General features: G+C 43.7%; 1 protein-coding gene across 3 annotated transcripts in view; it reads right to left on the bottom strand.

Moving 5' to 3' along the window:
• TIE1 (tyrosine kinase with immunoglobulin like and EGF like domains 1) overlaps positions 1-23613 on the bottom strand; it is a 69807-nt gene extending 46194 nt beyond the window's left edge. For 2 of the 3 annotated variants that reach the window (XM_089660280.1, XM_089660281.1), the window contains exons 1-2: positions 23098-23613; positions 19133-19417 (exon numbers count right to left, since the gene is read on the bottom strand). In XM_089660280.1, the coding sequence (XP_089516406.1) occupies positions 19133-19417; positions 23098-23158 (346 nt within the window). In that variant the 5' untranslated portion in view covers positions 23159-23613. The remainder of the gene's footprint in view (positions 1-19132; positions 19418-23097) is intronic. The other variant, XM_089660282.1, reaches the window with a different exon arrangement.
• Between the last annotated feature and the right edge of the window lie 462 nt (positions 23614-24075).

Raw genomic sequence — 24075 nt, 5'->3', positions numbered from 1 at the left:
GTGACCCCAGCACTGATGGAGAGGGGCGGGGGAGGGTCAAACTAAGATGCTGTGCAAGCAGCTGTCATCCTCCTTATCAACTGATGATGTCATTGTTTGTCAGGACGCCGGCGGCTAGAGGGTCATAATGGTGCACAATGAAAACCTGTGGCTTTGTGTAACTAAATGGCTTGTTCCACTCGCTGGCTAATTTTCCAAGACACCCCTGAAGAAACCTCAAGGCACCCTGGTTGAGAAGGCTGGTATAGTAGGCACCACTACTCCAGTGATCTCCACTAGCTTCCAGGTCCCAGGCAGTGAAGTCCTGATCTCCATCCGCTGACTTGTATACAAGTTTTGGGCAAGTTTTAGACATTTTGTCAAGGCACCCCTGAAGAAACCTTGAGGCACCCCAGGGTGCCTGGGCACCCTGGTTGAGAAAGGCTGGACTAAATAATATACAGCGATTTGAGTTATTTTTTACCAAAGAAATGTAGCAAAATACATTTTGGCCTAAATATATGAAGAAATATTATTTGTTTACAATATTTTATAACAGAAACTAAAGAAAGAGGGGTTTTTCTTTCACAATTTATGAAGTTTTTATTTCATACAGCAAACAATTTAAAAAAAACCCGTGGTGAATAAATACCACCAAAAGAAAGCTTTATTTATGTGAAAAAAATGATCAGTACATTGTTGCATGACCGAGCAATTACCAGTTAAAGTAGCACTGTTCTGAATATCAAAAAATGCCCTGTCAACAGTGCATCTTGTGACAGACATTTTGGGCCTACAATAATTTTTAACATTATTGTGTACTTCTGATAGGGGTAAAAATCTCAATTCCTGCAACTTATTTACCATCTGTTGCATCACCTCAACACCCCCCCTTTGGAAGCCTTCCTGTAGGGGGTTTATGGCAGTATGGCCACCTGGCTGAATAAGCCCTGTAGTCGTCACTCCTAGGAAGTATTGTCATAGATCTTCCTGCGGGAACTGGCTTCAAAAGAAGTATGCTTCTTTGGCCTATCCTAAATTCCATCTGATGAGCTACAGTTGGCCAATATCTTTCACAAATCACAGAGTCCCCCCCTTTGAACAGAAATGGCAAAATACTGGAACCTATTGAAGCAGCGGTTCTCAACCTGTGGGTCGCAACCCCTTTGGGGGTCAAACGACCCTTTCACAGGGGTCCCCTAAGACCATCAGAAAACACATATTTCCGATGTGTAAAGAGCAGCTACTGTGTAGAAAGCAGCTGCTGTGTTGAAAGCAGCTACTCTGTTAAAAGCAGCTACTGTGTTGAAAGCAGCAGTATTGGAGGTAAAACGACACTCATGAATTATAATTACTGGGTAAATAATTTTATGGTTGGGGGTCACCACAACATGAGGAACTGTATTAAAGGGTCACGGCATTAGGAAGGTTGAGAACCACTGTATTGAAGAGTGTGACTACCGGGAATGGAAGGGGTATAAAAGTATGCCATTGCAATCGGGCAGCACAGTGGTTAAATGGTTAGCTCTTCCGCCTGGCAGTAGTATGGTTGTTGGTTCATAATCCCAACCATGGCACCACCTGCCTGGAGTTTGCATGTTGTGCCTGTGTGGGTTTCCTCTGGGTACTCCAGTTTCCTCCCACACTCTAAAGACATGCTGGTAGGTTAATTGGCTCCTGTCTAAATTGTCCCTATTATGTGTATCAGGGGCGGACTGACAACTCATGGGGCCCCCGGGCAATAGGGGATCATGGGGCCCCTGTCTCCTTGCCCAAACTCAAAAAAGCCTATGAAAAAGGTACCAGGGGCATCTCATGGGGCCCCCTACTGACCCTGGGCCCTCGGGCAGTACCCGAGATTCCAAATGGTCAGTCCGCCCCTGATGTGTATGTATGAATGTGAGTTAGGGACCTTAGATTGTACGCCCCTTGAGGGTTAGGGACTGATGTGAATGTACAATATATATGTAAAGTGCTGCGTACATTGATGGCGCTATATAAGTACCTGAAATAAATAATACATTTCTGGCCCTTTTTCTCTTTGGAAGCCCAGTCATCAGGATGTCTGCGTAACGTATTATTCTGTTTCTTTTCTGTAACTTTCTTTCCTGTATTCATCTCTTTGTATTGGTAACATTCTGTATTTGCATTGTAATCAGGGGTGGACTGACCATTTGGAAACTTGGGCACTGCCCGAGGACCTGGGGCCAGTAGGGGGCCCCATGAGATGCCCCTGGTACCTTTTTCATAGGCTTTTTTAAGTTTGGGCAAGGACACAGGGGCCCCATGATCCCCTATTGCCCGGGGGCCCCAGGAGTTGTCAGTCCGCCCCTGATTGTAATATTACTACTTTTAAAGATATACCGGCTACATTATATTTTGTTATATTTGATTAATAGCAATCTTCTTTTCTGTGCAAATAAATTGGATCTTTATTTTTTGCACAGTTGTTATCATTTGGTATTAACATTCTTGGTATTAGCCACATCAGGATCGGCTAAATTCATGTATAGACAAAAGGTTGTCATCACTTTCATACATTTATAATCTTAGATAGAACCAAGGGAAAAAGTGCGGGAGCAAAACCGCCAAAACAATGGACAATGCAAAAAGAAAAATTGAAAAAATTCAGTTTTCATTATTCTGTACATGTTTTGTTATTGTCTTTATTCTAACACAGCAAACAGTTTTTTAAGGGATTTTCGGCAAGAAGAATCGCGATCGGGAACGCACATGCGCATAGGAATTCCTGCAGAAGAATTGCTGGTTGTGCGCATGCGCGCAGGAACGCGTGATCGCGCGCGTGCACACGCACGGCAAAGATTGGCGCCAGACGGCCCATTTAAGGAGCGCCTCTGCTCAGGTTCAGTGCTGACTGGTCTTTAGCTCCCCCCGTGTCCTGCTTGTTCCTGTACGATTCCTCCGTTACCAATCTGGCTTGTTCCTGACCCGACTTCGATTACTCTCCTGCTACCGGTTCCTGACTTCGGCTCTGCTCCTGACCTTGGCTTTTCCTTCTGATTCTGCACCGCGCTGCCCGACTGTTGATGACCCTGGCTATCCTATGACCCTGCTCCAGTCTCTTGTCCTTTCTACCTACCTTGCTCTGCTGCACATCTGGCAACCCCCAGAACCTGCTCTGTCTGTTATTACGGTGCCTAAATCAGAGGATCATCTGCAAGAGCTGCAAACAACAACCACTGGCGCTGTTGTCCCCCTGGTCCCTAGACTCCCTCTGTTCCAACCTCAGCGGGGTCAGGGCTAGTGACACAAGTGAGGCCGACCTCGTCAATTCATTCTCCCATCAGGTACGTGACAACTTTTCTCCTGCACTGGGAATGGACTCAGTGGAACCAATAAGAATGTTCTAGAATATACACTTCTTGCTGCCCTCAACAGACCGGGGTGGTCCAAATTCACCAAATGCAAATGGGAAAACAGAAAAGAGGGCGCACCGACCTAGTGCATTATCGTTTAAAATGTTTATTGAAAGCACAAAGTAAGTATCATACTCACAATGGACATAAAAACACAGGTATGTCAAACTGAACAAGATGTATGATCCAAACAGCATCTGAGTCCATACGATGGAACCCTGGAAGACCAACTGGCTAACGCGTTTCGAGGACACAGCCTCTTCCTCAGAGCCAACACTTCAAGAGTCTGCGCCTCTCCTGTATAGGCTAGTAAATGATGACAGTGGGCTGTATCAAATCCACCCGAAGGCGGAGACTAGCATCACGTGACCCATTAGCATCTAATTCCAATATTGGATAGAATGATGAAAAACACACAAAAAAACGCTCACATACAGTTGTGTTCAAAATAATAGCAGTCAGACATCACTAACCGGATCAATCACTGTTTTTGGTAGAAATGATATTTCTACATGGCAAATAATTTCCTAGCAGGTGTAGTAGAGTCATAGAAATCCAACAGACCCAACAGTCATGACATGCATGCTGCTGATTCTGTGTCATTGAATCACTCATTGAAAGGGGCGTGTTCAAAATAATAGCAGTGTGGAGTTCTATTAGTGAGGTCATTCATTCTTTGAAAAACAGGTGGCAATTATTGCCCTTATTTAAGGAAGGAAGGCAGCAAATGTTGGACATGCTGGTTACAGTGCATTTCTCTCTGAAATTCTGAGGAAAATGGTTCGTTCCAGACATTGTTCAGAAGAACAGCGTACCTTGATTAAAAAGTTGATTGGAGAGGGGAAAACATATAAAGAAGTGCAGAAAATGATCGGCTGCTCAGCTAAAATGATCACAAATGCTTTAAAATGGCAACCAAAACCTGAAAGATGGGGAAGAAAGCGAAAAACTACCATTGGAATGGATAGAAGAATAGCCAAATTGGGGAGGACTCAGCCAACAATCAGCTCCAGGAACATGAAAGAAGGTGTGACGTTCCCTGTGAGGACTGTTACAATTAGAAGACCCCTATGTGAAGCCAAGCTATCTGCAAGAAGTCCCCGCAAAGTCCCACTGTTGGGAAAAAGACGTGCTGAAGAGGTTACAATCTGCCAAAGAGCACATTGACCGGCCTAAAGAGAAATGGCGCTACATTTTGTGGACTGATGAAAGTAAGATTGTTCTTTTTGGGTCTAGTGGGCGGAGACAGTTTGTCAGACGACCCCCAAACACTGAATTCAAGCCACAGTACACTGTGAAGACAGTGAAGCATGGTGGTGCAAGCATCATGATATGGGGATGTTTCTCATACTACAGTGTTGGGCCTATTTATCGCATACCAGGGATCATGGATCAGTTTGAATCCATCAGAATACTTGAAGAGGTCATGCTGCCTTATGCTGAAGAGGAAATGCCCTTGAAATGGGTGTTCCAACAAGACAACGACCCCAAACGCACCAGTAAACGTGCAACATCTTGGTTCCAGACCAACAAGATGGACGTTATGGAGTGGCCAGCCCAATCCCCGGATCTTCATCCAATAGAAAACTTGTGGGGTGACATCAAAAATGCCGTTTCTGAGGCAAAACCAAGAAATAGAGAAGAACTGTGGAATGTGGTCCAATCATCCTGGGCTGGAATACCTGATCACAGGGGCCAGAAGTTGGGGGACTCCATGCAACACAGATGTACAGCAGTTCTCAGAAACAGTGCGACTACAACCAAATATTCATGAAGTCCTTCAAAGGAAAGCAAAATCTTCAAACATTTCTCAGTTTATATAGTGAATGTTGGAGTTTGTAAAGAAGAATACAAACACTGCGATTTTTTTGAACCGTCTAATATTCACTTTTCTTCAATTTATTTAGAGGAACAACACAAATTTGATGTATTTTTCTTCATGTTGTGATTTGGAATAGAATGTGTCGTGTTCCCAATGCATTTGTGTGGATGGAAATAAAAGCTATTAGAAGGATTTTCAGCTTTATTCACTTTTTTCAACACACTGCTATTATTTTGAACACAACTGTATTAGTATATGATAAATGCATAAACATAAAGAAACGCGTTAGCCAGTTGGTCTTCCAGGTGTCCATCGTATGGACTCAGATGCTGTTTGGATCATACATCTTGTTCAGTCTGACATGCCTGTGTTTTTATGTCCATTGTGAGTATGATACTTACTTTGTTCTTTCAATAAACATTTTAAACGATAATGCACTAGGTCGGTGCGCCTTCTTTTCTGTTTTTCCATTAGCATTGTCTTTATTCTGCCTGCTTTCAGACATGGTCTATCTGGTGTACTCTAGACTTCCTCTTGTTTTCCCCAGTGAGATCCCTTATCACCCTCTCTGTTTATTTCCTGCTCTTAGGACCCCTTTCTCTATCAGAGACGTCCACCATGAGCTCTAAGTGAAAACGTCTTCCTAAGACATCACCATGCAGGAAGTCTCACTGACTGGCACTCTGGAAGTCAACCAGGATTTCTATGAGAACCCGCCAGTAGAGTGATTTTTACTTTTTATTTTCTCTTGGATCGGCGATAACCATCAAAACTACTTTACAAGCCAGAGACCCCGAGAAGAGGAAGGAAAACCCAATCAGAGAAGGGAAGACGCAATAGGAATGCCACCCATCACAACAAGAGAACGGTTGATGTGCGACGTTCCCAGGGGAAATGCTGATTAAAAGAACGTTTTTACTAAAGAATACTTTTAAATCAGTGTCCAAAATAATGAAAATTGAATGTTGTGTCTTTAGATCAAACTATGACCTGCACTCTGCAACAAAAGAGAGAGACCGCACCTAAACTTTGGGGGTTTTACCAGTTTTTAAAAGTTTTTGGGTTCCAAAAAAAAAAACTTTACAGAGTTTCTTAATTCTAATACAAAAAAAGGAAAATGTCCAATAAATCCTGGAAGTCACCAAGCCTTAAACGATTCATAGAAGGATCGAAATTTGGCATGAACAGCAGAAACCGGAATCATTTCAATCCATCCATGGGCAGGCTGGAGGTACCGAGGTTTATCTATCGATCAACTTCAGTACCACCAGCCTGTTGGGGTTTTTTTTCCCACTGTCAGAATACGGTAGACCAGGGGAGAGATTCCCCCATCAGCATTGGCTGTGTTCAGGGGCGGACTGACAACTCATGGGGCCCCCGGGCAATAGGGAATCAAGGGGCCCCTGTGTCCTTGCCTAAACTCAAAAAAGCCTATGAAAAATGTACCAGGGGCATCTCATGGGGCCCCCTACTGACCCCGGGCCCTCGGGCAGTGCCCGAGTTTCCTAATGGTCAGTCCGCCCCTGGGTGTGTTGATGCTGTAATCAAGCAATTTCCTTTCCTTCAAACATGGGAAGAAAGAAAATTGCGTAATGTATGGCCTAAAGTGACACTAAAGCTTTGTTTTTGTTTAGTTTTTTTTCTAAAATAACAAATACAGTTGCAAGAATAAGTATGTGAACCCCTTGGGATTACGTGGAGTTTTGCATGAATTGGGCATAAAATGTGCTCTGAACGTCATCTAAGTCACAACAATAGAAGAACACAGTCTGCTGAACATAATACTACACAAACATTAGATGTTGCCATGGTTTAATTGCACATAACATGTAAACATTCACAGTGCAGAGAGGAAAAAGTATGTGAACCTTTGGACTTAATAACTGGTTGACCCTCCTTTGGCAGCAATAACCTCAACCAAATGTTTCCTGTAGTTGCAGATCAGACCTGCACAACGATCTGGAGTCATTTTGGACCACTCCTCTTCACAAAACTGTTTCAGTGTAGCAATATTCTTGGGATGTCTGGTGTGAATTGCTCTCTTAAGGTCATGCCACAGCATTTCAATCGGGTTGAGGTCAGGACTCTGACTGGGCCACTCCAGAAGGCGTATTCTGTGCTGTTGCAGCCATTGTTTTGTTGAATTACTTGTATGCTTTGGGTCATTGTCCTGTTGCATCACCCATCCTCTGCGGAGCTTCAGTTGGCGGACAGATGGTCGTACGTTTTCCTGCAAAATGTCTTGATAAACTCTGGAATTCATTTTCCCATCAATGACAACAAACCGTCCAGGCCCTGAGGCAGCAAAGCATCCCCAAACCATGATGCTCCCTCCGCCATGTTTTACAGTGGGGATGAGGTTTTGATGTTGGTGTGCTGTGCCTTTTTTTCTCCACACATAGTGTTGTGTGTTCTTCCCAAACAACTCAATCTTGGTTTCATCTGTCCACAGTATATTCTGCCAGTAGTGCTGTGGAACATCCAGGGGCTCTTTTGCAAACTTCAAACGTGCTGCAATATTCTTTTTGGACAGCAATGGCTTCCTCCGTGGTGTCCTCCCATGTACTCCATTCTTGTTTAATGTTTTCCTTATTGTAGATGTGTCAACAAAAATGTTAGTATGTGCCAGAGATTTCTGTAGGTCTTTAGCTGACACTCTGGGATTCTTCTTTACCTCATGCAGCATTCTGCGCTGTGCTCTTGCAGTCATTTTTACAAGACGACCACGCCTAGGGAGAGTAGCAACAGTGCTAAACTTTCTCCATTTGTAGACAGTCTGTCTTACCGTGGACACATGAACATCAAGGCTTTTGGAGATACTTTTGTAACCCTTTCCAGCTTCATGCAAGTCAACAATTCTTGATCGTAGGTCTTCTGAGAGCTCTTTTCTGCGAGGCATGGTTCACATCAGACAGTGCTTCTTGAAACCAGTAAACCCAAAACAGGTGTGTGTTTTTTAAGGGCAGGACAGCTGTCAGCAACACATCCAATATCATCACACTGATTGGAGTCAAGGTTGGCTCACTCCTGGCTCCAATTAGCTCTGGGAGAAGTCATTAAGCTAGGGCCTCACATACTTTTTCCTCCCTGCACTGTGAATGTTTACATGTTATGTGCAATTAAACCATGGCAGCATCTAATGTTTGTGTAGTATTATGTTCAACAGACTGTGTTCTTCTATTGTTGTGACTTAGATGACGTTCAGAGCACATTTTATGCCCAATTCATCCAAAACTCCACGTAATCCCAAGGGGTTCACATACTTTTTCTTGCAACTGTATGTCTATACTTACCTGGTTTTGCACAGAGAAGCCCCAATCCTCTTCTTTTTGGGTTGCCACCGGCACTCCTGGCTCCTCCCCCTCGAGCAGTGCCCCTAAGGAAAGCCGCTTGCCCTGGGGGCACCACTACGTGCTCGTCCCCAAGCTGCTGCTCTATGCATTGGCCAATCAGTGATCACATGATCAGGACCTCGCACAGAGGTCCTGTACGACGAATCAGTGTTCCACTGTGTCCGGAGGCACCAGATTGCGGTGCTGCGCACTCCCAGGGAGCGCGCACAAGCAGGGGTCAGGGAGGCCGTTTATAAACAGCAACCCGCCCCTGCACTGCTCCCGTCCACGCGTTTATATACAACGGCCGGACGGGAGGTGGTTAAATGATAAAAGTAGGTATTGTACTCACAAAATGACAATACAGTCAAAGGCACATCGTGAAGGAACAGCCCAGTCCTATCCGCACTACGTATCTGTCCATAATGGGAACTCTGGACCTCCAACAGGCTAACGCGTTTCAAGGACTTGCCTCTTCCTACTTTTAACATTTAACCACTTGCCCTCCTGAGGATTTACCCCCCTTAATGACCACGCCTCTTTTTGCAACTCGGCGCTGCACTAATTCAACTGATAATTGCGCGGTCATGCAATGCTGCACCCAATCAAAATTTACGTCCTTTTTTTCACACAAATAGAGCTTCCTTTTGGTGGTATTTGATCACCTGTGCGCTTTTTATTTTTCACGCTATAAACAAAAAAGACCAAAAATTTTGAAGAAAAGATATTTTTTACTTTCAGCTATAAAAAATATATAGTAAACTCAAAGCTGGTTATAAATTTAGGCCAAAATGTATTCTGCTCCATGTTTATGGTAAAAAAAATCCCAATAAGTGTATATTGATTGCTTTGTGTGAAGTTATAGCGTCTACAAACTATGGTATAGATACTGCAATTTACACCATTTTTTTGCTATACAGCGCTGCGTTAGTTTAACAGACAATTGCGCGGTCATGCAATATGATACATAAATGAAATTTACATCCTTTTTTTTCCCACAAATTGTGCTTTCTTTCGGTGGTATTTGATCGCCTGTGCGGTTTTTATTTGTTGAGCTCTAAAAAAAGGTCTGACAATTTTGAGGAAAAAAACAATATTTTGGACTTTTTGCTATAAAACATGTCCAGTAAAACAAAATGTTTAAATCAAATTTAGTCATAAATTTCTGCCAAAATGTATTCTGCGACATGTCTTTGCTACAAAAAACCCAATACGTGTAAATTAATTGGTTTACGTGAAAGTTATAGCGTTTACAAATGGCGGGAAAGATACTGGGATTTTTATTTTTTTTTATACTAATAATGGCGGCGATCAGCGACTTATGGCGGCGATCAGTGACTTATGGCGGGACTGCGGCGGACATTCTGACACTGGGGGGGAACTGACTTGGGGTTACTGACATCCCCAGTGACACCAATACAGTGATCAGTGCAAAAAAAAAACACTGACACTGTACTAATGGCACTGGGGAGGAAGGGGTTAACTTTATTATTCAGTGAAAGGGTTAACTGTGTGAGGGGAGTGTTTTACTAGGGGGCGGGGGTGTGTACTGCACGTGGACATGCTGATCGGGAGAGATAAACTCTTCTGTCCCGATCAGCATGTCAGGAGCTGTCAGGGAACTGACAGAAAGCACAGCTACTGCAGCTGTGCTCTCTGTCACTGATTGCCGCTAATCGCCGGGACACAGCCGGTAACGACCGGTTGTGACCCGGCAACTGACATCCGTGGCCGTGATCGGCGGGACAGGTAGGGCGGCGGCGCGCCTCACACGCGTCCCCTTACCTGTTTTAAAAACACACGTTTTAAAACGTGGTTTTGCCCAGCCGTGCCGCCCTGCCGCCATATTTCTACAGTGGCTGGGCGGCATGTGGTTAATAAACACATGTTTTAAGGTAAGGCACTAGGCCGGTGCGCCTTTGTTTGTTTTTCTCTATTCAGTAGAGAACCATTGGAGGACTCCTCCTTTGATTGTACCCCTTCCCTTTCCCTTCTGCATTCCCTTTACCTTCATTCTTGTCTATTCTCTCTTTTTTCCTCTTCTTCTCCTAGATCGACTCTTTTCTGTTTTTTGGTGAGCAATCGCCAGTGCCGTGTGATCAGCTTATTCTGCGGTTACTCACCAATCCTGGATTAATGCCAAGAAATGCTGGATTCCACCCCAACAACTACATTCCGCATATCACCTTATTTATATAAAACTGATATCCATGTGGTATTGTCAGGGATCCTGGCCGCTCGGCAGTGCGCGCATGCGCAGATCGCAGACTCGTCCTATCCGGCGAGCACTGAGTCTTAGGCGATCGCGGCAGCAGCCTCGCATGCGCACTCGCGATCACGGACGCACCAATGAGAGCACAGGGCGCCCTATTTAAACCAGCCCTGTGCATCTCCAAATCGCCTTATGGTCTTGTTCCAAGTTCCTGTGTTCCTGATTGCTCCTGTGTTCCTGATTACCTTGTTACCGACCCAGCCTGTTCCTGATACTGCTGTCTTCTCCTGCTCTGACCCCTGGCTAAGTACTGACTACTCTCTGCCTGATCCTGATTGCCTGACCTCCTGTTACTGAACCCGGCTTGTGGCCTGTTATTCTTTTGCCTAGCGCTCCGTACCGCCTGCTCCGCTGTTGCCAACCCGGCCTGCCTGACCACACATACCTCTTCACATCTGGCTCTTACCTGCCGTACGCCATTGGCATCCAGCTCTACCACAGCTGGTGTTTCTCGGGGGTCGTGACCTGGTCTCAGGCTGCTTCAAGTCCATCCCCACCATCAGGGGCTCTGGTGAACCAGCAGACTGAGGCTTAGACTCCGCGCCCTGAGGGACTCCGGCCAGTGGACTGCTAGAGGCTACCGCCAGTTGGCTGCTGACAGGTATCCATGGTGCCATGTTTGCACTGTATTATTCATCCTGTACATTCAGGTTGCATTTTTCATATCCTGTAAAATATTGAGCTTTGGTTGTTTGATCAAATTTAGGCAACTCTATATCTGTGTGCTTTTTGAATATTTTAATAAACATTTATTGAAGAAAAAAACTTTTCCCATAAGCTCAACGGCACCGCCTAATACCAAATGGCAACTGCAATAGTCCTGGAATGAAAAAAAAGTATACAGGCGTAGCTCAGTTTACGAATTTAATGTGTTCTCTGGGACGTTTCGTATTGCAAAAAATTCATAAACTGAAAAACGGTTTCCCAAAGGAGTGCATTGAAAACCAATTAATCCGTTCCGGAGGTCAGAAAAATGTAAAAAAATAAGTCTTTTATCTGCTCAAAACTCTTTATAAAGTGCACTTTAACGGCATAAATACTGTACAGGGACATGATTTTAAAAAATGTTGTAAATGCATTGAAAACCAATCAGGAAATCAGAAAAAAGTACAAAAAAAAGTCTTATCTGTTCAAAACTCTTTATAAAGTGCACTTTAAAGGCATAAATACTGTACAGGGACATGATTAAAAATTAATTTGTAAACGCATTGAAAACCAATTAATCCTTTCCAGAGGTCTGAAAAAAGTCAAAAAAGGTTTTATCTGTTCAAAATTCTTTATAAAGGGACATGATTAAAAAAAATTGTAAATGCAGTGAAAACCAATTAATCTGTTCTGGAGGGCAGAAAAAAGGTTAAAAAAAGTTTTATCTGTTCAAAACGCTTTATAAAGTGCACTTTAAAGGCATAAATACTGTACAGGGACATGATTAAAAGCATATTTGTAAATGCATTGAAAACCAATTAATCCGGTCTGGAGGTCAGAAAAAGTAAAAAAAAAAAAGTTCTCTTTTTAAAACACTTTATAAAGTGCACTTTAAAGGCATAAATACTGTACAGGGACATGATTAAAAATTATTTGTAAATGCATTGAAAACCAGTTAATCCATTCCAGAGGTCAGAAAAAAGTTAAAAGTCTTTTATGTGGTCAAAACTCTTTATAAAGTGCACTTTAAAGGCATAAATACTGAACAGGGACATGATTAAAAACAAATTTGTAAATGCATTGAAAACCAATTAATCCGTTCCAGAGGTCACAAAAAAGTTAAAAAAAAAAAGTTTTATCTGTTCATAACTCTTTATAAAGGGAAATGATTAAAAAGAAAATTGTAAATGCATTGAAAACCAATTAATCCGTTCCGGAGGTCAGAAAAGAGTAACAAAAAGTAAAAAATGCATCATGGGAAAACTTGCTTTGTATTGCGAAAAAAAATTGTAAACCGAGGCATTATTTGCAATTGATTTTCATTCGTAAACCAACAATTACGTGAACTGAGGCGTTCGTAAACCGAGGTATTAAAATTATAAACTGAAGCTAAGCGCGCCAAAGAAGCTGCAGAACCTTTTTGGGCGTGGAGCGCTGTGTGTCTTTTCAATGCGCGTTTTTGCTACGTCAGTAGCGCAGCAAAATTCGTGTCTGCTAACCATGTTTGAGGTGCCATTACCAAATAATTAGCTGGGGAAGAAACTAATGGAGTGCGATCTGTACTCCATTCATTTCATTGGAGGACAGGTGAGTTATCTGGGGTCTTTTAGATCCCTGATGTTTCAGTAAAGGGTACCTGTCCCCAAAAATGCCTCACATAGGCGACTTTTTTGTCCCCTATGTGATCACAAAAAAAAGGTTAGCAAAAAAAAAAAAAGTGTAAACAATTATAATTTTACTCAAGTAGTTAAAATCCCCCTCCAAACATTTTTGGACCCCCCCCCCCCTTTAAACACAAGCACGTATGAATTTAAAGGCATGCGTTGTGGATGCGTGGAAACATTGATTGTGATCAGGGGCGGACTGACCATTTGGAAACTCGGGCACTGCCCGAGGGCCCGGGGTCAGTAGGGGGCCCCATGAGATGCCCCTGGTACCTTTTTCATAGGCTTTTTTGAGTTTGGGCAAGGGCACAGGGGCCCCATGATCCCCTATTGCCCGGGGGCCCCATGAGTTGTCACACTCCATAGTGAGGGCAATCATTATAGACCCATTTTTCTTAGTTACCTTTAACCCCGTCACGCCTAAAGGTAAAACAATTCTTAACGCCTAAGCACAATTTTGCAACGTTGACCTGTGTTAGTAAAACCGTCCGTATCATCACAACTACTTTGTACATCCGGGTGAATTATACCGTGTTTTTTTCAGGACAAATTGGGCTTTCATTTGGTCGTAAATGGTAATGGACATCTCCTGATTTTTTTTTATTATCAAAGGAAAACTGGCCCAAAATAGTAAAAATAAATATTTTTTTTTTTACTTTAGCTGTGTGCTTCTTGTTACTACCATAACCTACCACCAAAGAACAACCCAAAATAAATTCTCCAGCTCTTGACGATCGCAGCGATACCATAGATGTGTATGTTATTTGTTGTTTGTACACGGAGTACAGCCCAGAAACAATAGTGCGCATTTTATTTTTTTTTACATAAAACACACTGACACTGATACCAATTTTTTTTTTTAATCCTGACCTTTGACATTGACCTTTGACCCTGACCTTGACCCTGGCATTGAACTAGATCAATCCTTGATCTATGTATTTTTTTCTTTATTTTTTATTCTATTTTTTAATATTTATTTATCTTTTTTTTTTTCTACAATCCTTTTTTTTCCCTCTATGCCAGGAGTTAGAGATATCCAATGTATCTCTCTCCTCCATTCATAGAGAGAATTAAAAAAAAAAAAAAAAAAGGGGCCGGGCTGTACAGTGACTGAGCCAATCAGAGACTATCACAGCGATCATGTGACCAGGAATCGGGAGTCCCGGGTCCCGATCGTTAGAACGGGACTCGGGGCTCTCAGCGACACCCCGGTCTTTGTTCTGGGAGCCCGCTGTGCGGTGCGCTCCCACCAGAAAGACAGGTACACGAATATGTGGCCCCACGGAAAAAGTCCCAGTTCTGTGAGGCCTCATATTTGTGTTACGTCGGCGTCAAGGGTCTGTAGAGGCTTTTAAAGTGTCACCTATTAGAAATGTGGGGTATTGAAATTTCTTGGCATTTCACATGAGGACGCAGTTTTAGCCTAGGTTCACACATGAGCGTTTTTTAGAGCATTTTCCGGTTTGCAGAAACGCACTACAGTCCATTTAACATGGTTTCCTATGGATCTAGTGCACATCTGTGCGTTTTGATCTGGAGCGTTTTTTAGAACAGATCAGGGATTTTTCTTTCCACAGCAGATTGCGCTTTGACTGTAATAGACTTCAATAATGAAACTGCACCAAAAATGCAAGTGCTGCTTTTTTATGTGTTTTCGATGTGTTTTGCTTTTTTTTTTTTTTTTTTATTTTGCCAATAGGAAAGTATGACAGTTTTGGGTTAGGGTTAGTGGTAATCCTTAGGGTTAGAAGTAATTGTTAGCATTCTAACCCGAACAATTACAGCTCACCCTAAGGATTACCACTAACCAGGAACGGACTGACAACTCATGGGGCCCCCGGGCAATAGGGGATCATGGGGCCCCTGTGTCCTTGCCCAAACTCAAAAAAGCCTATGAAAAAGGTACCAGGGGCATCTCATGGGGCCCCCTACTGACCCCGGGCCCTCGGGCAGTGCCCGAGTTTCCAAATGGTCAGTCCGCCCCTGCCACTAACCCTAACCCAAAACTGTCATACTTTCCTATTGGCAAATAAAAAGGCAAAAAAAAAAAAGGCAAAACGCATCAAAAGAATGCAAAACACATAAAAAATGCAAATTCAACAACAGAAAATGTGCAAAACACGCAGGAAAAACTCATCAACCGCAACCCGCGTGAACCTAGCATTAAGGCTTGACATGTTGGGTATCTATTTACTTGGTGCAACCTCTTCTTTTACATTTTGTCAAAAAACTGGGTAATGTATCCCATTTGTGTGCCCTAAATTTAACTTTAGCATATTTTTTGTTAAAATGTTGCAGTCGGTAAACCGTTGTACATCGTATGACATAAAAAAAATTGGAACTACCACCATTTTATTCTCCAGGGTGTCTGCTTTTGGCAAATGTATAATGGGCAGCACAGTGGCTAAATGTTTAGCACTTCCACCTGGCAGCACTAGGGTTGTTGGTTCAAATCCCAACCATGGCACCACCTGCCTGGAGTTTGCATGTTCTCCCTGTGCCTGTGTGGGTTTCCTCTAGGTACTCCAGTTTGTTTCACACAAATAGAGCTTTCTTTTGGTGGTATTTGATCAACACACCTTGAAGGGGTTTCTGCCACCAGGAGGTGGGGCAGGGTTCAGGGTCATGGGCAGCACAGTGGCTAAGTGGTTAGTACTTCCACCTGGCAACACTTGGGGTCATTGGTTTGAATCCCAACCACGGCATCACCTGTCTGGAGTTTGCATGTTCTCCCTGTGCCTGTGTGGGTTACTCCAGTTTCCTCCCACATTCCAAAGACATGCTGGTAGGTGAATTGGCTCCTGTCTAAATTGGCCCTAGTACGTGTATGTGAGTTTGGGACCTTAGATTGTACGCCTCTTGAGGGCCAGTTCACACTATAGAAATGCATTCTGGTGCACTTTTGACGCATCCCAGTGTGTTTTTGTATGGATTCCAGTTCATTTTTTTCCCCTCTCTTTTTCTTCAATTAAAATAGGGCCATGTGCGTTCCGGTGCGTTTTTGATGCGTTCCAGTACAGTTCTGTGCAGAAAAAATGCGGCCTGTTCTACTCTTTTTTCTTCATCCGGAACGCACTGGAACTGCAAGCGCCGATGTGAACTATGTCACTGACCACCATATCACCTCCTTTCTGTGCGTTTTTGGATGCAGAAAAAAAGCAACTGAAATGCATGTCGTGTGAACCGACCCTGGCTAAGTGCAATACAAAATGAAGATAAAATCCCCCTGCGCTAAAAAGGAAACCTATAAACATATATACTAAGCAGCTGACACCCTATCCTAGACCTATAGGTGCAACAAAGAAATACATCATGAGAATGGTGCAGCGCTACAAATGAAAAACTATCATGTGAAAATGCATCAATAAATAACTAAATAAACACTCAATAAAATACAAATAAACGTATAAATGTGATGGATCCTCCAAGGGTCTAAAATAAGTGTCACAAAAAGTGATTACAGTGTATATTTTGGGACCTGACTGATATACGCACTGTAATCACTTTTTGTGACACTTATTTTAGACCCTTGGAGGATCCATCACATTTATACGTTTATTTGTATTTTATTGAGTGTTTATTTAGTTATTTATTGATGCATTTTCACATGATAGTTTTTCATTTGTAGCGCTACACCATTCTCATTATACAGTTGTGATCAAAATCATAGCAGTCAGACATCACTAACCGGATCAATCACTGTTTTTGGTGGAAATGATATTTCTACATGGCAAATAATTTCCTAGCAGGTGTAGTAGAGTCATAGAAATCCAACAGACCCGACAGTCACGACATGCATGCTGCTGATTCTGTGTCATTGAATCACTCATTGAAAGGGGCGTGTTCAAAATAATAGCCGTGTGGAGTTCTATTAGTGAGGTCATTCATTCTTTGTAAAACCGGTGGCAATTATTGCCCTTATTTAAGGAAGGAAGGCAGCAAATGTTGGACATGCTGGTTACAGTGCATTTCTCTCTGGAATTCTGAGGAAAATGGGTCGTTCCAGACATTGTTCAGAAGAACAGCGTACCTTGATTAAAAAGTTGATTAGAGAGGGGAAAACATATAAAGAAGTGCAGAAAATGATCGGCTGCTCAGCTAAAATGATCGCAAATGCTTTAAAATGGCAACCAAAACCTGAAAGACGCGGAAGAAAGCTAAAAACTACCATTGGAATGGATAGAAGAATAGCCAAAATGGGGCGGACTCAGCCAACAATCAGCTCCAGGAAGATGAAAGAAGGTGTGACGTTCCCTGTGAGGACTGTTACAATTAGAAGACGCCTATGTGAAGCCAAGCTATCTGCAAGAAGTCCCCGCAAAGTCCCACTGTTGGGAAAAAGACGTGCTGAAGAGGTTACAATCTGCCAAAGAGCACATTGACCGGCCTAAAGAGAAATGGCGCAACATTTTGTGGACTGATGAAAGTAAGATTGTTCTTTTTGGGTCTAGTGGGCGGAGACAGTTTGTCAGACGACCCCCAAACACTGAATTCAAGCCACAGTACACTGTGAAGACAGTGAAGCATGGTGGTGCAAGCATCATGATATGGGGATGTTTCTCATACTACGGTGTTGGGCCTATTTATCGCATACCAGGGATCATGGATCAGTTTGAATCCATCAGAATACTTGAAGAGGTCATGCTGCCTTATGCTGAAGAGGAAATGCCCTTGAAATGGGTGTTCCAACAAGACAACGACCCCAAACACACCAGTAAACGTGCAACATCTTGGTTCCAGACCAACAAGATGGACGTTATGGAGTGGCCAGCCCAATCCCCGGATCTTAATCCAATAGAAAACTTGTGGGGTGACACCAAAAATGCCGTTTCTGAGGCAAACCCAAGAAATAGAGAAGAACTGTGGAATGTGGTCCAATCATCCTGGGCTGGAATACCTGATCACAGGGGCCAGAAGTTGGGTGACTCCATGCAACACAGATGTCCAGCAGTTCTCAGAAACAGTGCGACTACAACCAAATATTCATGAAGTCATTCAAAGGAAAGCAAAATCTTCAAACATTTCTCAGTTTATATAGTGAATGTTTGAGTTTGTAAAGAAGAATACAAACACTGCTAGTTTTTTGAACCGTCTAATATTCAGTTTTCTTCAATTTTTTTAGAGGAACAACACAAATTTGATATATTTTTCTTCCTGTTTTGATTTGGAATAGAATGTGTCGTGTTCCCAATGCATTTGTGTGGCTGGAAATAAAAGTATTAGAAGGATTTTCAGCTTTATTCACTTTTTTCAACACACTGCTATTATTTTGAACACAACTGTATTAGTATATGATAAATGCATAAACATAAAGAAACGCGTTAACCAGTTGGTCTTCCAGGGATCCATCGTATGGACTCAGATGCTGTTTGGATCATACATCTTGTTCAGTCTGACATGCCTGTAATTCACTTTTTTCAACACACTGCTATTATTTTGAAAAAAACTGTATATTACAGTGGCTAAGTGGTTAGCACTTCCACCTGGCAGTACTAGGGGTCATTGGTTCAAATCCCAACCACAGCACCACCTGCCTTGAGTTTGCATGTTCTCTCTGTGCTTGTGTGGGGGTGCTCTGGTTTCCTCCCACACCCTAAAGACATGCTGGTAGGTGAATTGGCTCCTGTGTAAATTGTCCCTAGTATGTGTATGTATGAATGTAAGTTAGAGACCTTAGATTGTACATTCCTTGGGGGTTAGGGACTGATGTGAATGTACAATATATATGTAAAGTGCTGCGTAAATTGATGGTGCTATATAAGTACCTGAAATAAATAATATTTTGGGAGTTTTAACTAATCCTCAAGTCTAAAATTATTTTTTGAAACAAGTGCAAAAAAAAAAACACAAAAAGGGCCCTGGCAGCAAAAATGGTTAAAGTAACAAACTTTGACTCCTTGTACTGGAGACACTGCCTCTGCCTCTAATCGGCCATTTTCACCCCCAATTGGTGGCTAACGTGGGCTGCAATATATGAGGCACACGCAGTCTCCCGTGCTCTATTCAGGGGGGGTACCAGCTGTGACAACACTGAGACTCACCAGAAGGATTGTTATAGGGATAGAGGATTTTGGTGTTCTCAGACGGCCCCTTGGCGATGCAAAAGAACACGCCCACCAGCGCCTTGGGGGGGAATTTGACCTGCAGTTCATTCTCGTGTGATCTGGTGTGGGGGGGCCCAGAGTTGATCCTCACGATGGTATTGTCCCGCTCGATGCGCAAGTCCGAACTTTGCATTTCCCGTTCTCCGGTGATACACGAAAAAGTGAAATTGGCCCGGCGGTGCTCGGAGGTAACGGACACCAGCGTGACATCGAGAACTGCCCCTGCGGGAAAAAAAAACACAAACAACAATGTATTATATTAGAGCCAAAAATACAAGAATTGACCAGCAAACAGCCCTGTGAGCCACAAATCGGAACCAATTTAAAGCTGAACTCTGGGTAGATATAAAAGACACACATGGATGCAGTTCTGTATCCATTACTATGTGCGTAAATATATATTTTTATATGCAAACATTGTAAATATCTGGATTTGACCTGGCATCAGCCTCTTGCAGTGTCTGTCCAGCAGAGCTTAGACTAGTGGAGTGGGAAGCAAAAGGCATGCTGATAGAAGGAGAGAGCAGAGTGACAGAGAGATGAGCCCATTATTCTGCTGCTTCTCCATTCACAGTCCAGTCACAGACTGGGGGCTGGTCCGGGATCACCTAAGCATAGAGGAAGTGAGAGGAATGATGCCGGCTTTCAGACTGAGGACATCTAGTGACAGAAAAAAAGCACTGTAGGGGAAATCTCACTGAAGATAAATATTGCAGCATAGGCTGGTTTTATTTTTACCCTTTAATGGGCCGGGGGAGGGACAAGACCTGAACTGCAATAGAGAAAAAGCAAGTCTCCTGTCCTGCCAGACAGGACTGTGCCGTGGGGCAGAGCTGTGTAAATCTCAGGACTGGATGGTCAAAAATAGAAACCCATGTCTACAAGGAGCAAATAATTTGTACTGTAGTGCAATCAGCATGTTGATAGGAGGAGAGAGCAGAATGACAGAAAGATGAGCTCGTCATTGTACTTCTCCTTTCACTGTCCAGTCACAGGGTTGGGATGGAAAGGAAACTGGAAAGTGTTACGGATCCCCCCACCTTTATATTTTAGAATAACCCCTTTTACATCAGAGTCTCCCTTTTTTATTAGTGTACCCCCTTCACATCAGAGCCCCCATTTACAATACAGTACCCCCTTCACATCAGATCCCCCATTTACAATACAGTACCCCCTTCACATCAGAGCCCCCATTTACAATACAGTACCCCCTTCACATCAGAGCCCCCATTTACAATACAGTACCCCCTTCACATCAGAGCCCCCATTTACAATACAGTACCCCCTTCACATCAGAGCCCCCATTTACAATACAGTACCCCCTTCACATCAGAGCCCCCATTTACAATACAGTACCCCCTTCACATCAGAGCCCCCATTTACAATAAAAAAAACCCTTCACATCCAACCCCTCATTTATAATACAGTACCCCCTTCACATCAGATCCCCCATTTACAATAGAGTACCCCCTTTACATGGGAAGATGGATGGAGCCAAATACAGGGCAATCTTAGAAGAGTCAGCAAAAGCCTTCAGACCGGGGCGGAGGTTCACCTTCCAGCAGGACAACGACCCGAAACATCCAGCCAGAGCTACAATGGAATGGTTCAGATCAAAGCATCTTCATGTGTTTGAATGGCCCAGTCACAGTCCAGACCCAAATCCAACGGAGAATCTGCGGCCAGATCATAAAATTGCTGTTCCCAGACGCTCTCCATCCAATCTGACAGAGCTTAAGCAATTCTGCAAAGAAGAATGGGCAGAAATGTCCCTCTCTAGATGTGCAAAGAGACATCCCCAAAAAGACTTGCAGCTGGAATGGCAACCAAAGGGGGTCCTACAAAGTATTGACTCCGGGGGGCCGAATTCAAATGCCGCCACACTTTTTACGATTTATTGGTCACAAATGCTGAAAACTATTTCTCATTTTCCTTCCCCTTCACAATTATGTGCCACTTTGTGTCGGTCCATCACATCCAATCCCAATAAAATACATTCATGGTTTTGGTTGTAACATGACAACATGGGGAACATTTCAAGGGGTATGAATACTTTTTCAGGGCTCTGTAATATCAACCATTAATTATGGAAGACCCAGGGTTAACTCTAAGGCACTAGGATCCCCATGGTGCCAGCTATACGTGGTCCTGTATCTGCAAACAAGTATCTAATGTTGAGCTATTGTGAAATCACATACATGTAACATTACGTGAGATTAACTATGGAAGACCTGGGGTTGACTACTATGGTTAGGTACACTAGGATCCCCATGGTGCCAGCTACACTTGTATTTGCCAGCAATTGCCTAATGTTCTGGTATTGCACCATCACATACAAATAACATCACCTGAGATTAATTAGTTCCAAAGTTTACAAACAATGGGCCAGTTTATTGTCCTTCAGACTTAAGGGTGGCCAGATTGTGGCCAATGGGGTTAGAAAATGTCTTGGGCTCAACATCAGTGAGAATAAACATTGCCACAGGGTTGGTAGTCAGTTACCTAGTATCCCACCATTGGCATCAATGGAAGAAATAGCACCTTATTGTTGGTGTCAGTGGGAGGAATAGTGCCCCATCATTGGTGTCAGTGGCAGGAATAGTGCCTCATCATTGGTATCAGTGGGAGGAATAGTGCCCCATCATTGGTGTCAGTGAGAGGAATAGTGCCCCATCATTGGTGTCAGTGAGAGGAATAGTGCCCCATCATTGGTGTCAGTGGGAGGAATAGTGCCCCATCAGTGGTGTAAGTGGATGAAATGGTGCCCCATCATTGGTATTAGTGGGAGGAATAGTGCCCCACCATTGATATCAGTGGGGGGAATAGTGCCTCACCATTGATATCAGTGAGAGGAATAGTGCCCCATCATTGGTATCAGTGGGAGGAATAGTGCCCCACAATTAATATCAGTGGGAGGAATAGTGCCCCATCAGTGGTGTCAGTGGGAGGAATAGTGCCCCATCATTGGTATCAGTGGGAGGAATGGTGTCCCATCATTGGTGTCAGTGGGAGGAATAGTGCCCCATCATTGGTATCAGTTGGAGGAATAGTGCCCCATCATTGGTATTAGTGGGAGGAATAGTGCCCCACAATTAATATCAGTGGGAGGAATAGTGCCCCATCAGTGGTGTCAGTGGATGGAATGGTGCCCCATCATTGGTATCAGTGGGAGGAATGGTGTCCCATCATTGGTGTCAGTGGGAGGAATAGTGCCCCATCATTGGTATCAGTTGGAGGAATAGTGCCCCATCATTGGTATCAGTGGGAGGAATAGTGCCCCATCATTGGTATCAGTGGGAGGAATAGTGCCCCACAAATAATATCAGTGGGAGGAATAGTGCCCCATCATTGGTAAAAGTGGGAGGAATAGTGCCCCATCAGTGGTGTCAGTGGATGGAATGGTGCCCCATCATTGGTATCAGTGGGAGGAATAGTGCCCCATCATTGGTATTAGTGGGAGGAATAGTGCCCCATCATTGGTGTCAGTGAGAGGAATAATGCCCCACCATTGGTATCAGTGGGAGGAATACCACTGATACCAATGATGGGGCACTATTCCTCCCACTGATACCAATGATGGGGCACGATTCCTCCCACTGACACCAATGATGGGGCACTATTCCCCCCACTGATACCAATGATGGGGCACTATTCCTCCCACTGACACCAATGATGGGGCACTATTCCTCCCACTGACACCAATGATGGGGCACTATTCCTCCCACTGACACCAATGATGGGGCACTATTCCTTCTACCTTTTGCCTAAATTTGCCAATTTCTTATCCCACCTTTCTTGCCTGGGCCAGATTTCTTCAAGCAAATACACATATAGCCGCCTGAACAGTCAAACTCATCCACTATGAACAAAGTTTCATGTTCCTACAGAAATTGAGAAGTTACCTGTTCTTCTTGGAAGTAAACAACTGAACAGGAGACCCAGGACAGGGAGGAGCCTCAGCATTGTCCCAGCTGTGGCACAGAGGTGAAGATCGCCCAGGTTGATCCACGTGTCCAGCAATCAGTGCCAGATCCTCATATTTCATATAGCCGAGCCAAGTTGTTAAGAACAGATCCTCAAGAGATAGTGAAAAATTCCCAAAGGATTAATCCTGTAACCAAATCCAGTTGATGTTGACGAGAAGACTCCAGATGGATCCAAGATATCTACACCCAACGGGACGGCTCCCAGAATTTGTCCTGTTGGCTTGCCGTACTGTGGATGGAGCTAAGGGGTCCAAACTCCAGCTGGCCCTTGGGTTACCTCACCAGTAGAGCCATCACATTAAAGTCCCTCTCTGATGGTCAGCTCTGCGGACAATAAAGAACATCAGATGGGATATTTTCGGGAATATTACAGAGCTCCTGTGACTTTCTCACGTCCTGCCTCCTCTGACTTCCATGGGTTTCTGGGATTTGGGCATGGAAAGAGGAAAAAGGCGTAGCAGGACTGTGAGTACAGGAAACCCTTAGAACTGAGCTCGCAGCGATGGCCTCCAGTTGAGGAAATCGCAGTCTGAGTAACTCTGGGAATGGAAGATGACAAAGCCTACCACCCCCTCCCACGTCCCCCCCCCCCCGTGTGAAAACCATTGTTCTGTTCTACACAAGAGATCAATGTTAGCCATGATGTTCCTGTGATGGCCCATAAACTAGATAAGGAGCTCACATCTAGGGTTGTACTGTCCTAACCTGTACAGCAAATTTCTGGGTGGGATTCTGAACAGCAGGTTGTATGATTCTGGTTTAGCAATTTTCCCATAAATCACCGATGACCAGTTATCATTCAGGCTCAACTTCCTGTGATTCTTCTACAATCCAAACACAAGACTAGAGCATTGTTCTGCGGCACAAAAGGTTCTGGTCTTTAAAACCACTCAG

Source organism: Staurois parvus, unplaced genomic scaffold (assembly GCF_062004578.1).
Source record: "Staurois parvus isolate SC_StPar_1 unplaced genomic scaffold, SC_StPar_1.0 ptg001221l, whole genome shotgun sequence".
NCBI lineage: Eukaryota > Metazoa > Chordata > Amphibia > Anura > Ranidae > Staurois > Staurois parvus.
The sequence above is the reverse complement of the archived record's forward strand: the minus strand, read 5'-3'. Positions and strand labels throughout refer to the sequence as shown.